The sequence below is a fragment of the Chiloscyllium punctatum genome, chromosome 4 (assembly GCF_047496795.1).
Source record: "Chiloscyllium punctatum isolate Juve2018m chromosome 4, sChiPun1.3, whole genome shotgun sequence".
NCBI classification, from domain to species: Eukaryota; Metazoa; Chordata; class Chondrichthyes; order Orectolobiformes; family Hemiscylliidae; genus Chiloscyllium; species Chiloscyllium punctatum.
The window spans coordinates 98215229-98231123 of NC_092742.1; the positions used below are offsets into that span (position 1 = coordinate 98215229).

A 15895-nucleotide genomic window follows, 5' to 3' on the forward strand; every position below is an offset into this window, starting at 1 on the left:
CTCATTTAACCTTGGTTTGCCTCACCTCTAGTCTACCAAATTCTCAATCTTAAAAACATTCTCTTCTCACCTCTCCCTCCATGGCTCAATGTTCATTTCTCATATGGAGTCATACAGCATGGAAACAGGCCTTTTGGCCCAATCTATCTATGCCAACCAGGTTTCCTAAACTGAACTAGTCCCACTTGCCTGTATCCCTATTCATGTATCTGAATAACTTAGTCATCTTTGGCACAATATTTGAGGAAACCAAAGATCTCCCAACTGTTTTGGATAAAAGTCATTTTTCTCCAATAAAATATTGTGGCCAGTTAAGACTGCTAACTTTATTTTTAAAAAATATTGATATGACGCATGTGTCTTAACATGGAGGACAGAAATCTTTAAGGAAATCATCAAACTGTGGTATGTTCAGAGTCTTTGAGGTGACCTGAGCAGCTTAGCAAAGCTTTCAGTCAACTTAGTACAGGTCTGTATGATGGTCACCACACTGAAGGCGAACATCCGAACAGAAAAGAAAACCAGCAGGAAATAAAAGTAAAACAGTGCAGATACTAGAAATCTGAAATAAAAGCAGAAAATGCTGGGAAAACTCAGCAGATCTGGCAGCATCAAGTCGCGTTCAATATGACTCTCTAGTCATATTGGTCTCAAAACACTAACTTTGTTTCTGAAACGGTCATATTGAAGGGTAGCAAATGTTGTCCCCTTGTTCCAGTAGAGGAGTAGAAACAACCCTGGTAATTATAGGCCAGTGAGGTAAAGGTGGTGGTGGGTAAAGTGTCGGAAAGGATTATAAGAGATAGGATTTGTAATCATCTAGAAAGGAATAATTTGATTAGGGATAGTCAACGTGGTTTTAAGAAGGGGAGGTCTTGCCAAACTTTATTGAGTTCTTTGAAAAGGTGACCAAACAGGTGGATGAGAGTAAAGTGGTTGATGTGGTGCATATGAATTTCAGTAAGGTATTTGATAAGATTTCCCACCGTAGGCTTTTGCAGAAAATACAAAGGCAGGGGATTGAGGGTGATTTAGATTAGAAATTGGCTAGCTGGAAGACGACGAGGTGGTGGTTGATGGGAAATGTTCATCCTGGAGTTCAGTTAATAGAGGTGTACTGCGAGGATCTGTCTTGGGGCCACAGCTGTTTGTCATTTTTATAAATGACCTGGATAAGGACGTAGGATAGGTTAGTAAATTTGCGAATGACACTAAGTTCAGTAAAGTTGTGGATAGTGCTGAAGGATGTTGCAGGTTATTGAGGGACATAGATAAGCTGCAGAGTTGGGCTGAGAGGTGACAAATAGTGTTTAATGCAGAAAAGTGTGAGGTGATTCACTTTGGAAGGAGTAACAGGAATAGAGTACTGGGCTAATGCTAAGATTCTTGATAGTGTGGATGAGCAGAGAAATTTCTGTGTCCATGTGCATAGATAATTGAAAGTTGCCACCCATATTGATAGGGTTGTTAAGAAGGCATACAGTGTGTGAGCTTTTACTGGTAGAGGGATTGAGCCATGAGGTCATGCTGTAGCTGTACAAAACTCTGGTCTAGCTGCAATTGGAATATTGTGCGCAGTTCTGGTCACTGCATAATGGGAAGGATGTGGAAGCTTTGGAAAGGGAGCAGAGATTTAATAGGATGTTGCCTATGGAAAGAAGCTCTTATGAGGAAAGGCTGAGGGACTTGAGAGACTGTGTTCATTAGAGAGAAGGTTAAAAGATGACTTAATTGAGACATAAGATAATCAGAGGGTTAGATAGGATGGACAGTGAGAGCCTTTTTCCTCAGGTGGTGATAACTAGAATGAGGAAACATAGCTTTAAATTGAGGGGTGATAGATATAGGACTGATGTCAGAGGTAGTTTCTTTACTCAGTAGTAAGGGCACCCTGCCTTCAACAGTAATAGACTTGCCAATTTCAAGGGTATTTAAATAGTCATTGGATATGGATGAAAATGGAATAGATTAGGCTTGATGGGCTTCAGATTGGTTTCACAGGGCCGAAGAGCCTGTACTGCACTGTAATGTTTTATGAAATGTCAACTCTGTTTCTCTCTCCAAAAATGCTGCAGACCTGCTGAGTTTCTCCAGCACTTTGTTTTTATTTATATAAAAAATGTAGCTGTAATTCAAACTTAGTTTTAATTGATCACAAAATGAGACACACCAAAATGAAGGATCAAAGATGATTACATGTTTTATTTATGAAACATACAGATACTCTTCTCATAGGGAAGGTGAAAACTCAATTCAGGGAAGGACAATAAAACTCAATACAGTATCAGTGAGCCAGCTACAGGCATTCAACAGTTTGTGTTGCATTCAGCTCAGTTCAATCAGAGCAGCACTGAAGGCTGTTCTGTCTTTGTGTGGGAAAACTTTGGTAATTCTCAGCGTTATCCCATTTACTGAGGGGAAAGGGAGTGGAGGGTGAAGACATATGCAAGTGAGGCAACTCGGACAGTCTCTCTATCTTCAGGCCTTTGCTGAAGTATGCTTTACTCTCCCATGCCACGTTGGTGGTCTTGAAAAGAATGGACACCCTAAGATACCCAATTAAAGACACATAAACCAAAACCTTGGACTTTTTAAACAGGATCTCAGCTGATAGCAACTGTTGTGATATTCTATGAAGGAAACATGTAGCATTTTAAACAAAAAAATCAAATGGAATGGCACGCAGAAACAGGGGCTGCCTTTTAACAGCACCAAAGAGCCTTCAAGCTCACTTCAGCCCCCTTAAGCATGAAGATGTACTTAATATGGACAGCACCCTGCAATTTTGCATCAAAACCCAGGCTCTTACTTACACTGTGCTTCCTGGCACAAGTGGGCTTGAGAATTAGCTTAGCATTTATCCTGAAGCAATGTCCTGTTCTTCTCTCTCTTTGAAACTTATAGTGACTGATTTAATCTCTAGAATCCTGGAATTGTTTAGGCCCTTCCTTCCAATACGCTAGAATGTGAATCAAAAGAATAAACACTGTTGAATAAACACTTAGTACAGCTTCACCAATTAGGATTTACCACAACTCGGTAGAAATGTCAGCAAAAGCTAGTTTTAAATACTGCAGGAATGAGTGGTTACAAATACAATAAACCAGCATACAGAAAAGGCACCAAGGACACTTTCCAGTCACATCACCTGGAACGAGACTGAAGTTTAGAAAAAAAGTCTGAAAACTCCCATGTTGTCTGTACCTTACTGTTAAAGGGCTCTCAGTGAAATTCCCAACGGCATCACAGCATCATTTGAAATCTCTAGTCACATAAAGGAACTGATATTAGATGCAAACCAACATCTTTAACTGATAAATCAGCTAACTAACAAAGAGAGATGGTGATAGAGAAACCTTTCTGTATTGACAGCAATGATAAAAACATTGATTTACAAGCTTCCCATCAGGATTGATAGCCAGGAAGCAAAGGCAGGGAAATTCACTAGTAAACAGTGACATTAACATCACAGTCTCCTAACCTGAACATGAGCAGACGCCCGTAGGCACAAATTGCAATCCTAACCCCTCCACACCATCACCACCAATGGGTCTGCAAGCTTCAGGCAATTTAGCACTGCCAAGTAAAAATCAATTGCAACCTTGTGTCACAAGGATGCACAAGAAAACCTGGTCCCACAGAAAAACCATGGGGAAAATAGTGTCTTATCATCAAAATCAAAGACAATCATTCTTCTTCTTGAAGAGGTTTAGAGAAATGGGGCCTAAACCATAACACGTAGAACAGATAAATTGCAACTGGCACTGAAGAACTTGTAATAGCAAATATCATGAAAGCCACAATTCATACAACACTGAATTAATAAATACCCTATAATCAACAACCCCCAATCACAAAAACCTACAAATTCAATTAAAATAACTTGATTCAACATCCCCTCAATATTGCAGTTTGATTGGGGAGCAGTCCATTTCAAGGAGGACCAGAACAATGCAGTCAGTGACAACTATGGAGCCCTTCAGGCAAGACTGGTTTTCTCTATGTACCATCACCTGAATGTGCAGCACTGCCCCACCAGCAAGGCCGATTAGTCTGCTCAGTCCAATGGGTGGTTGTTCAGTGGTACTTGGGATCATCAGGTGAAATGTAGAGCACAGCTCTCTGGTAGGACTCAAAACTAATAGCAAGGAATAACGACTTTCACGGCTGCTGAGCAATGGGGAACCTATGGAATGACTGGCACGCTCCTGTGCAATTGATAAACTTCTCTACGTAGTCAGCTAATATGTTGATGTAATCAGAGGCAGACAGAGTGTGGAGATCTCGCCCGCTCAGTCAAAGTGTGCATTTCAGTGAAGGAATCGGATGCTCATCTTCTGCTCAACGTCAACCTTCTCCAACACCTGATGGCGAAGAGTGAATAAAGTAAGCTGGTCAGATAGAAAGGGGGGGGGGTAAAAAGAGTTCTCAACAAATAGTGAGCAGAGACAAAAACTGGACAGGTATGGTGCAAAGATTAATGCAATTATTGAGAGTAATGCAGGAAACAGAGCAACTCCGAAAGTTCATTGGGTACAGCTTAGTTACTGAAATTGTATGGTACTGGTGCACAGGTCTGTATAACACTGGGATACAGTACATGTGCGTCTGTATCTATTCAATGCCCGAAACAGAAGCAGATAGCAAAGTCTAAAGTGAGAGTATATTGCTGCCCTCATACCTTCTGAAATTCATTGAAAGAGATAGAAAGGTCACCATCCTGGTCTGCCTCTTGAATAGTTCTGTCTGCAATGCTGCCCAATTGCTCGTCAGAAATGTTGACTCCCACCATCATGCGAAGGACCTACGTTGTGATAAAAGGAAGTAAATCATTGACAGTGAACACGTTGGTCACACTACAGCCTGCACTGAGAGGAGCCTCACTAAAAACGCTAGAAACTTCACACATCAGAGCCAATATCCCCAGTCTTCTCATATCCCTCTCTCACTCTGTACAGTGATTTTCTTCACTGGTCCATTCAATATGGGCATTGCATGTTTTGGACAGCTTCCAGTGAATGTGCCCTGTAGGAGATGGTGAACCATATTCTTGAACATCTGCTGGTATGTAAGAACACTTCCATTGCTGTTGTTTTGATCCTGCAACAGTGAAAGAACATAGTTCCAAGTCAGCGTGGGAACAACCACCACACTAACAGGGTGCCGAAATGTCGATTCTCCTGCTCCTTGGATGCTGCCTGACCTACTGTGCTTTTCCAGCAACACATTTTTCAGTTCTGCATCTATTTCACCAAAATAAAGAAAGGCGGTAAGGTAGCGAAGTGCATCCTTTCAATAGTGTCTTTAGTTTTTTAAAAAAATCTTTCCAAAAGTAAATATCAATGGGATTGAGTTCATCACGCAAATTACATTGGGGAGGAGGAATAACAAGTGCTGCACTGTCAGAGATGTCTTCTTTCAGCTAAAGCTTGAAACTGAAGTCCCTGTGTGCCTCATCCTCAAGATAACGGAGAAGATCCTACAACACTATTCCCAAAGAGCAAGACAGAACCCCCTAGTTTCTTGGCCAATATTAATCCCTGATTCAACATCACTAAAACAGATTATATGCCTGTGACCACATGTAGACTAGACCAGTCTCGGACAGAAGATTTACTTCCGAAAGAACATTAGTGAATCAGATAGGTTTGATGACATTCATCAGTATTTGTGACCATGGGCTACCTTTCAAGTCCAGGTCCACAAATTCATTGTCCATTTTATTAATTAAATTTAAATTCCACCAACTGCAATGGTGGGATTTGAACCACTGTCCTTGAAGCATTATGAACTGCAAGTCTCTGTGAATCTATGAAAAGAAATTCCCATCAGAAAACGCTACAATATTAACTGGTAGGAGAATCTACCACTTCCTTGCCTCCCCTCTGAGTTATGTCAGTTTAACATAGCACCATAGAAGGAAACACTCAGTACCTGCAGGAGCTCTTCACGTGAAATCTTGTCATCCTTGTCAAGATCATAAAGTCTGAAAGCAACTGAAACAGTAAAGAAAGAATCATTGTGCAATACTGTATTTTTGAAGGACTGCAGGCAGCAGAGAGTGAAGCACTGCAAGTGTCATTGATCTCATCTTGTGTTCACTCCTCTTTCTGAAAGTCTCTTTTCTCCTTCCCTTTGATTTATTCAATCTCCTTTGCTCTCAAAACCACTTGCTAACTTCCTCTGTCCGTTCAATCACCCATTCCTCTTTCCCCTCATCTCTACCTTCATAACATATAAACAGTAACTCATTGTCTGAAGAGACAGAAGCAGATCCTCTGATACACCGGTAGACTCTGTTCCTTCTCACTTGTACATCAGCAGATCAGAGGCAACCTGAAGCATCCTGTAGGGATAGGAATAATACTAGGAACACATTCACTGGGGTGATCCTGTCGTGGGTGGAAACATGGTCCTGTCAGTAGGGGCAGCAAGGGTGAGAGTACTGTCCGTCAGCAAAGGACCAGGACGGGGGGGGGGGGGGGGGGGGGGGGGGGGGCGGCGGCACTGTTAGACTTTTTCAAAGTTCCACATTTGATGTTGAATGAGATGGTAACTGGTTATTGGATGATTTGCTGCCTTGGGAAATATTTTGCTCTGTGCCACACAGAAGAGGCTGTGTCATTTTGCTGTTGGTGCTGTGTTAACCTCAGCCAAGTACATCAGTCTGAATCGGGAGGCTATCCAAACCCATGCCAGGTTGGTACTTGCTTCCTGCTACACAGGTCCTAAGCTAAGGTACAGTAACCGCAATTAATCAAAAGAATCATGTACTTACAAAGCAGCTTGTTGTTCCTGCTATTGAGTGGTTCAGGAACACGAGGATCTTTGCTTTTGTCACTCTCCTCGATGGGTCGGAAATGAGCAAGAGTCCGCATAAAGCCCCGGAAATTCACCTGGTCTTCACTGAGCACAAATGGAAAGAAAAATTCAAGGTTGAGCAGAAAGTGGCCTAGAATTGCTGCAGTAACTGGTCATAATGATCAGAGTACAATGCAGGGCCAGCGCTACTCATCATCCAAACGCCAAAAGGGTCTGTTTCTGTGCTGTACATCTCTATGACTCTAGATGCTATTCTTTAGAATGTTTGTGGGGCCAGGGTAAGTATCAGATTGTCCATGCCTGCATATTAAGATGCTGGACAAATGGGAGTGGATGCTCAAAGTCTCTCTGGAGAGCAGAGATCGGGCTTGGTGTTTGATATTGGGATCAAATGGGTGGTGGAAATGGCAGATGACTTCATGAATATGGGAGCTGGTGGGAAGAAAAGGTGAAGACAAAGATGACGTACTGCTAAGTACTGATCACAGCTTCACATTTTTGATTCAGCAGATTGTTCTTTTACTTTCCCTGTCACATATTTAGCTAGCTTCAAATACAGCTAAACTAATCATAACACGGATTCCTCATGGTAGCCAGCACCTCTGAAATTTCATTTAACATTTACGACTATAACTACCCTATCTCCCACAAGTGAAAATACTTTTCCTATATTCTACCCTGCCATAACCTCTCCTTGTCTGAAACTTATTGGATCACAAAGCTTTAAACAAAGGGCTACCTGCTCCCTCTAAGATGGTGATGAGAAAGATTGACCCTTTCTATTGTGTCAGTCTGAGTGGAAAAAGTCCTTGTCATTGCAAAGATTGAAATTATACGCCAGAAAGTACAAATTAGTAACCTAAAAGTGAACTTAGTCAAAGTTGGATGATGTTTCAGAGATGGAAATAAGCATTCTACGACTCTAGATTCTATTAAATCATAGTAAATTTAATTGTGACCTTATAAATATTTTGCCAGCTAGCCCTTAATAACCATGGGCGCCCTGGTTACAGAGAATCTACTTACTGCTGTCTTAAAAATATTCAGTTACCCTGTACCCGGGAAAGAGAACTCCAGGCTCGCGATCTTTATAAAAAAGTTCTCATCTGTCTTAAATAGGAGACACCATATTTTGTTGTGTCATCCCAGTCTCTTCCACATACTTTCAGTGTCCATTCTGTTAATTTCCCTCAGTATCATATTTATCAATAAGATTGTGCCTTATTCTTCTAAACTCTAAGAGATACAAGCCTGAGCTATCCAGTCTTTCCACATAAGACAAGCCCTCAGGAATCAATCAAGTGACGCAACTGATGCCCTTTCTCTGTGCTTTGCTATAACTTCTCTACAGGCCACAACACACTTCAGTTTTCTGCCACTGCCTCTGCCAACTCCGCCTAGCTATCTGAAAGGTGCTCAACAATTAATCATGGAAACACATACTGATTCACTGCTCACCTTTCAGGGAAGAAAGCATTGATTATCCTGTCTCCAAGTGGGTTAATAGCCAGCTCTGGGATCCGTTGAAAATCTTCACGGCTACAAGGACAGAAACAGACATTTAACTATGATAGCGATGATCTGGAAAAGCACCCCTCAAATGATGGTCAAATGGCTCATTCAGCTTCACAGACAGGAACATACAAAAAAGGCCCAAAGAAGCCTTCAGCCCCTCGATGCTCACTATATCTATGCCACAGTGCAAGCTCATTCACTCAATGACCAAACCAATAACAATGCAACTCCTACAAAGAAGGTAGGAAGACTGAGCAGAGGCCAACATCATAGAAAACTGGAAAATTCTTACATAATTCTACAAGACAGTCACAAGGCTTCCAGAGAGAATGGCTCCCGTCAATGCATGCCTAACTATCCCATTACCTCGAGGTTGCATTGGAGATTATTCTATCCTTTGTGTTGGTTCCAGAGGTTACAAACATAAAATTCTACTTCTTCCTATACCTGCAACCCTAATCTGACAAAGACTGACCAGAAATGTTAACTGTTTTCTGTTCAAAGATGCTGCCAGACCTTTTCAAGCATTTTCTGCTTTTGTTGGTAATTTTCAGCATCCACAGTTCTTTGGCTATTTTGTTTATTAAAGAATGACCATCACTCTGTTCAAATTATCATTGATTGTTCCCTGTAGTGAGCTATGTCTTATACTAGGCCCCATGCTGTTACACCTGAAATGGGTATACTCATTTTCTCAGCTACGTCCTCAATTCCAAGCCTTGTCTCTGTAAAGTTTGTTTACATCAACTTAACAGAAATATTGGCAGCAAACAATTCACAGGACAAAGCTGAAGCAAAGCCAAGTTTGAGTCCAACATTGTACATTAGCAGCCCAAGTCTATGGGTTAGGGCAGAGTAAGGAAATGATACTTGCTTTGTAAAAAATTCTACACAAGGTTAACATCTTCGAATGGGTGGGAGAGGAGGTGGTGATGCATGCAGGAAACAGGAGGGGTGCGGAGGGGTGGGTTGGCGCACATGAGAGGGGAAAGTGAGGACTGCAGACGCTGGAGATCAGAGCTGAAAACGTGTTGCTGGAAAAGCGCAGCAGGTCTGGCAGCATCCAAGGAACAGGAGAATCGACGTTTCGGGCATAAGCCCTTCTTCAGGAATCCTGAAGGGCTGATGCCCGAAACGTCGATTCTCCTATTCCTTGGATGCTGCCTGACCTGCGCTTTTCCAGCAACACATTTTCAGCACATGAGAGGGGGAAGGTCATGTGTAAGATGGTAGTTTAACAAGGGCTTCCAGTTAATGCGAGTACCCAGATGTAAGAGCATTTACTGCAAATTCACAAGAGAGCTATTCTGATTATGTTTTTTTAAAATCAAGGTTAAAAAAGATAACTTTAAAAAGGAATCAACACACTGTGCTCACCAGGTTCCCATAGACTTTTAAGTGACAGATCATACTCTTGTGTGTGGAAGACCACACATAGACTCCCTCTTTGCTGAATAATTGTGATTAATTTTTCCTAGTGACTGAAGGAAATTTATTAATTGAGCATCAACAAAGCAAACTGTACAGGGAAGTTGCTCACTGAAATGTAGACAGTATCACTACAGGCCACCGATACTAACCAAGAAGCCTGCTCAAGACCATACAATTTTTCAGTATTTTTAGTGTACAGAAATGTCCGAAAGCACTCCTTGGAAGTGTAATCAGAACATTCACCAATCAGAGGAGCTTGATCAAAGTTGTGTTTAGGAAAGTACTTAATGAAAGGACACACAGTTATATTTATAGCATGTCTGCTGTATCAATATGAGCTGCCTCTGCCACCCCACTGATATATCTCCTATTCCTTTCTCCAACATGTGTTTATCTTGTTTTCACTTAGGAGGCAGAAGGAATACCAGACACGTGAGCAGTGGGTAATCTGATAGCACTCATGCCTCTGAGTCAAGGCTTTGTGGTTTCAAGTCCTCTTCGAAACTTGAAAACATAATCCAGACTGGCATTCCAAACAAGCTACCTCAACAAGATATCGCAGCATGACTGGAAGAACAGCAGAAGATTTCACCCTGTCCAATATTTAATACTCATTTCAGATCACTAAAATATAGTACACACACGCCATGCAAGATCCAGACAATGACCATCTCAACAAGAGAAATGGTAAGCAGCTCCCCTGATACTCAAAGGAATCATATCGTTGAATTCTGCAAGGGAAAGATCAGTGTCAAGCAGGTGAGATAAAAGACTTCCCAAAGCCTGTCCATTATCCACGAGTCAGGAGTGTGATGGGATATTCCCCACTTGCTTGGATAAGTGCAGACCCAACAATACTCAAGAAGCTTGCAACCATTCAAAACAAAGCAACCCGCTTCATCAGCACCCCAATCTTCACTTTAAATAATGGCTCCTTTTAGCACGGTACACCGTGGCAGTAGTCTGTACCATCCACAAGATGCAAAACAGCAACTCACCTGCCAAACCTTCAATTTCTCTAGAAGGACAAAGATCAACACCTACAAGTTCCCCTTCAAGTCACTGTTTAGTAATTATCAACATGATTTGTAGATATTGTTTAATATTGTACAGTCATGGAAACTGACATCCATCCCTGAAAAGGGGAGAAAGGAGATGACTTTGGGAGAATTTACTGCAGAGGGCAGCAGAAGAGAACTGTGAAGGAAGCCTCCAGTTAAGATTTTTTGAGGGATTCCAGAAGTTGAGAAGACCTGACCACTAAGTGAAGTGGTAGAAGAGCTATTTGTAAATGCCAGCCCTCTGGCCCAATCCAAGCTGGCACTTGTTAATTGCATAGGCTTTTGCTGTGTAACTTACATTACATCCCATTTTTGAACTTTTATTAAACTCAACATCTCACCAAAAGAGAAAATGCTAGAAAATCTCAACAGGTCTGGCAGCATCTGTAAGGAGAGAAAAGAGCTGACGTTGAGTCTAACTGACCCTTTGTCAAAGCTTTGGCAAAGCTTTATTGTCACATATTAGTGCAATGAAGAGTTAAATCACCACTTAAGATGCCATCTTAGGTACGAAGATACCCACGTAAAAAAATCTTAGGAAAAAAATGAGAAAAATAAAGAAAATGTTCAGCATTACAGTCCTTCAAGCAGACTGTACAGAACTCAACCTGGGGCTGCCTATTCCAAATACCTTCTGGGTACTTGTGGAACATTGAAAACATTCCCCCCATCTCTGGGCCAGGAGGTCCAGGTTTGAGTCCTTAGAGGGTTAGCAGGACAGCCAACAATGGAGGATTGAGCAAAGTGACTGTACAAAGCAAATTAAGGTTCACACCCAAATATCCCGACATAGAGATCAATTGTTAAACGTCCTGTTGTAAGATGAGCAGATTTCTTCTCTTCATTTTAAAAAGTAAATTACCCTCACTGTGAAGGTGACTTTGCTGGAACTAGTTTAAGCTGGGTGGAACCTGCAATTTGAAAAGCTGTTTTTAACTTGCGATCAGAGCCACTATCTTGCAGGAAGTAATGCAACTTTGGAAAAACTGTGGTCTGACAGTGCCAGAGATAAACCATTAATCAACATGCTCTCAGATGTAAATATAATGACTCAGCTAAATCAAAAGTGGATGAGTGATGACCTTCCTTCTCATTCAAGCTTTCACAACAGGATTGTGTCACAGCACATGGTTAAGTTACAAAAATAACAATTCCCTGTTCCACGTCTGCCAGCTCTTCATAGGCTTCCCTTTGTAGGAAGGAACTTTCATCATGATGGGACATGGACATGACTTGTTCCAGGCACCAATAGTTCAAACCTCCATGCTTCCAGACTCTCCAAAATCATATTAAGTGCTACATTGACAGAGGTGTGGTTCAGCAGCTCAGCGGTTAAAAAAATCCCTTTTGGCCTATCAGACGGATACAAAAATCCACATCATTACTTCAATGATGAGCAAGTTAGATCACCCTTGAATCCTAGGTTATTTATTTCTCAATCAACGTCACAGTAAAAAAAAAACAGATGATCTATCATTATACAATTATCAGTAGCAGGAGCTCGCTGTGCAGAAACTGACTACTGTTTCCTTCATTGTGAGTGGAGATCAACAGCACTCGAGACAGCCGTCGGCAATGATCCAACTCTTTCTTTGCAGCCATTGCCACATCTACCTCTATTAGTGTGACCACCTGCAATCCCACCCAATTCGCCCATACCATATCATCTTTTTTAGTACTTCTGCCTCCTGAATTTCAATATCATTTCTAATTCGAAGGTGACAAAACAAATTGGCCCTAATTCTCCTTAATTACATGAAACATAGATGTTGGGAAATAAACTCCGAACTGGATCAAAGTATTTTCTTTACACATCCTCGCAGGGCTGCAGTTTGCTGAGTCAGAAGGTAAGATGAGTCAGCAAGATTGACTGTGCTAAATTGTCAGGCTGAGAAAATCTCTAACATTACAATCAAAAACAACTTGAATATGGCAAGAAGTTCAATGACATTTTGAAAGGCAATTAATTAAACAGTCCACTGTGCAAGGGTTTTAAGAGAATGATATATGACATCGCACCAAAGGAGAGGAAGATAATTCATTTTACAAGACAGCTTTCTTAATCCAGCCTTCAGTCTTATACCCAATGGGAAAAATGCTTAAAATCTACATCTTTCTGTTGAATAAAAACTGATTTGTTTGCACGTCAAATTCACTAGTGTCTCATTTGACCCACAAAATTTCCTATGACAGGTGAGCAGTTCTTATACAAACTAAACAATTCTATTCTTAAGGCTGACCAAAATTGCCAAAGTTTATATCACACCACCTGACATCACAACTGGTTTCACTCCTTCCAGGAAGCGAATTATAAATTCTGACCAACAATACTGTACAGGCTTTATGTACTAGAATCCTGCTTGCTGTTCTGTGAGCCAAATACTACCTAGAAACTACTGGTGACAGGAAACCTATTGTATGAATTAGCTGATCCCAAGGGTTGATATTTCCTTACCAAAGTGTGCCATTCTCCCCCTTATCCAGACTGGTGAATCTGCTATAAAGGCGTGTAATCTGGCTGTGAGAAACTGTATATAAACAAAAACAAAATCAGATAGAATTAGGAGTAAGTGGGTTAGAATGTTGTCCTTCTACTTGCGTGACAGGGGACCTGTTAACTGCCCACATGAAAATAATCTCAATGAAATTCAACTAAGTCCCAAAACACAGCTTCTGTCAGCAGCGGCAATCAATCACTGCTCCATTAGTACAATGTTATTTATCATATTCGCTCTTTCCTCTTCCCACCTGCTTCTCTCCTACCTTGTCTCCCTGATCTCCATGCTATTGTCTACCTAGTTCCCTCTCCACCCTCACTCTTCTCTCCTCCCACCACACCATTCACACTCCAACCCATTTCTTTCTGAGTCTCTACTCTTTTCACAGATCCCACATTCACTTCACTCCCCTTCCCACTTGGTCTCTCTACTCCATTCATTCTACTATCCCCCTTACACCCTTTCCCTGCATTTCCAATCCACCCCTTCTTTTCTCATTATCCCTCGTCCTCCCCGTTACCTCTCCCCAGAATCATGATTCCTTTCCTTCCCGCTCATTCCACACCCCCAATCCCTCTTGCCCATTCTTTCACCCTCACTCCATTCCATTCCTCAATCATCTCATCTCATCTGCCCAACATTCTCACTCAACTCGTTCCTTCCTGTCTCCATACTCTCAATCCTCACACCAGCCTCAACTCCTCTTCAGGCCATTCTCTCCTCCCCCTAATTCTGTCCTTCCTTCATTAAACCTTCATTCCAGACCCTCACCTACAGCACTGTCACTCCAATCTCTCACCTCTGGTGCCCTCACTTTAGATCCCCTCCTATCCCCCTCCCCTCATTCACACCCCATCCTCCTCTCTCTCTCTCCCCCCCCCCCCCCCCACCGTCCACTACCCTCCACTCTTCCACCCCAACCGTCTGTTGCTCTCCCCTCTTACCCGCCCACCTCTCTCATCCACCCTGCTGCCCTCCCCTCTTACCACCCCTCCCCCCCTCCCCTCTTACCACCCTCCCTTCTTACCCCCACCCTCCCCCATTATTCTCCCCGCGCCACCCTCCCCCCATTATTCCCCCTCCCCTGCCCTCCGCCGCCCACCCCCATTATTCCCCCCCCGCCGCCCTCCCCCGCCCACCCCCATTATTCCCCCCCCGCTGCCCTCCCCCCATTATTCCCTCCCCTGCCCTCCCCCCATTATTCCCTCCCCTGCCCTCCCCCATTATTCCCTCCCCTGCCCTCCGCCGCCCTCCCCCATTATTCCCTCCCCTGCCCTCCGCCGCCCTCCCCCATTATTCCCTCCCCTGCCCTCCGCCGCCCTCCCCCATTATTCCCTCCCCTGCCCTCCCCCATTATTCCCTCCCCTGCCCTCCCCCCATTATTCCCTCCCCTGCCCCCCGCCGCCCTCCCCCCATTATTCCCTCCCCTGCCCTCCCCCCATTATTCCCTCCCCTGCCCCCCGCCGCCCTCCCCCCATTATTCCCTCCCCCCATTATTCCCTCCCCTGCCCTCCCCCCATTATTCCCTCCCCCCATTATTCCCTCCCCTGCCCTCCCCCCATTATTCCCTCCCCTGCCCTCCCCCCATTATTCCCTCCCCTGCCCCCCGCCGCCCTCCCCCCATTATTCCCCCCCGCCGCCCTCCCCCCATTATTCCCCCCCGCCGCCCTCCCCCCATTATTCCCCCCCGCCGCCCTCCCCCCATTATTCCCCCCCGCCGCCCTCCCCCCATTATTCCCCCCCGCCGCCCTCCCCCCATTATTCCCCCCCTGCCCTCCCCCCATTATTCCCCCCGCTCGCCCACCCCTCTTATCCCCCCAACCATCTGCCATCCTCCCCTCTTACCCCCCCAATGCCCTCCCCTCTTCCCCACCCCACCATCCACTACCCTCCCCTCTTCCCCCCGACCACCCGTCCCACCTACCCGCACACTGCCCTCCCCTTATCCCGTCCGGCTGCCTGCCGCCCAACCCTCTTGCCTGTCCCTTTCTTCCCCCCCGCCGTGTCCGCCACCCTCCCCTCTTTCCCACATCCACACCCCTCCCTCCTTCAGGCCCCCCCCCCCCCCGATCCTCCCCTCCCAGATCGCCCCACTGCTCCCTCCCGCCAGCTCCCTCTGAGACTCCAGGCCTCCTTTTGGCTCCCTCCCCTCCTCCTCGTCCTCGTCCTCCTCGTCGTCACTCACAGCCGGTCTCCTTCTTGATTTCCTCGATCTCCTCCTCCCGGAGCAGGCTCGATGCCCTGGACCCCATTCTCTGTCGCCTGCTCACTCCGAGCCTTGGCCCCGGGAATGCGCCGCGCGCGTTCTCGTGGCGGGGGTTGGCCCTCGATGGGGGGGGGGGGGAGGGTTCCGGCCGCGCGCCGCACCACGCCTCTCCGTGACGTCCCGCCCGTGTCGTAATGGACGATGACGTCACCCTTCCTCGCGAGCCTGGCGTTCGCCCATCGTCAGGGCTTCAAGAGCAGAGGAAATGTAACGTCTATTTAAGAAAATATACCGTTTATGTAGATAATTCATTTATTATATAGATGCAAGAATAAGCTATTCCCCACGTCGAGATTGTTCTG

The 15895-nt window shown here is 44.3% G+C and overlaps 1 protein-coding gene across 1 annotated transcript; it reads right to left on the minus strand.

Annotated features, from left to right (window-relative positions):
• Window positions 1-2175: 2175 nt before the first annotated feature.
• On the minus strand, window positions 2176-15655 carry LOC140476567 (calcineurin B homologous protein 1). The gene is made up of 7 exons (XM_072569368.1): window positions 15513-15655; window positions 13285-13357; window positions 8281-8361; window positions 6779-6906; window positions 5935-5996; window positions 4682-4804; window positions 2176-4364 (listed from the first exon to the last, which is right to left on the minus strand). Exons 1-7 carry the CDS (start codon window positions 15577-15579, stop codon window positions 4311-4313), a joined length of 588 nt encoding a protein of 195 aa, XP_072425469.1. The 5' UTR covers window positions 15580-15655; the 3' UTR covers window positions 2176-4310.
• Between the last annotated feature and the right edge of the window lie 240 nt (window positions 15656-15895).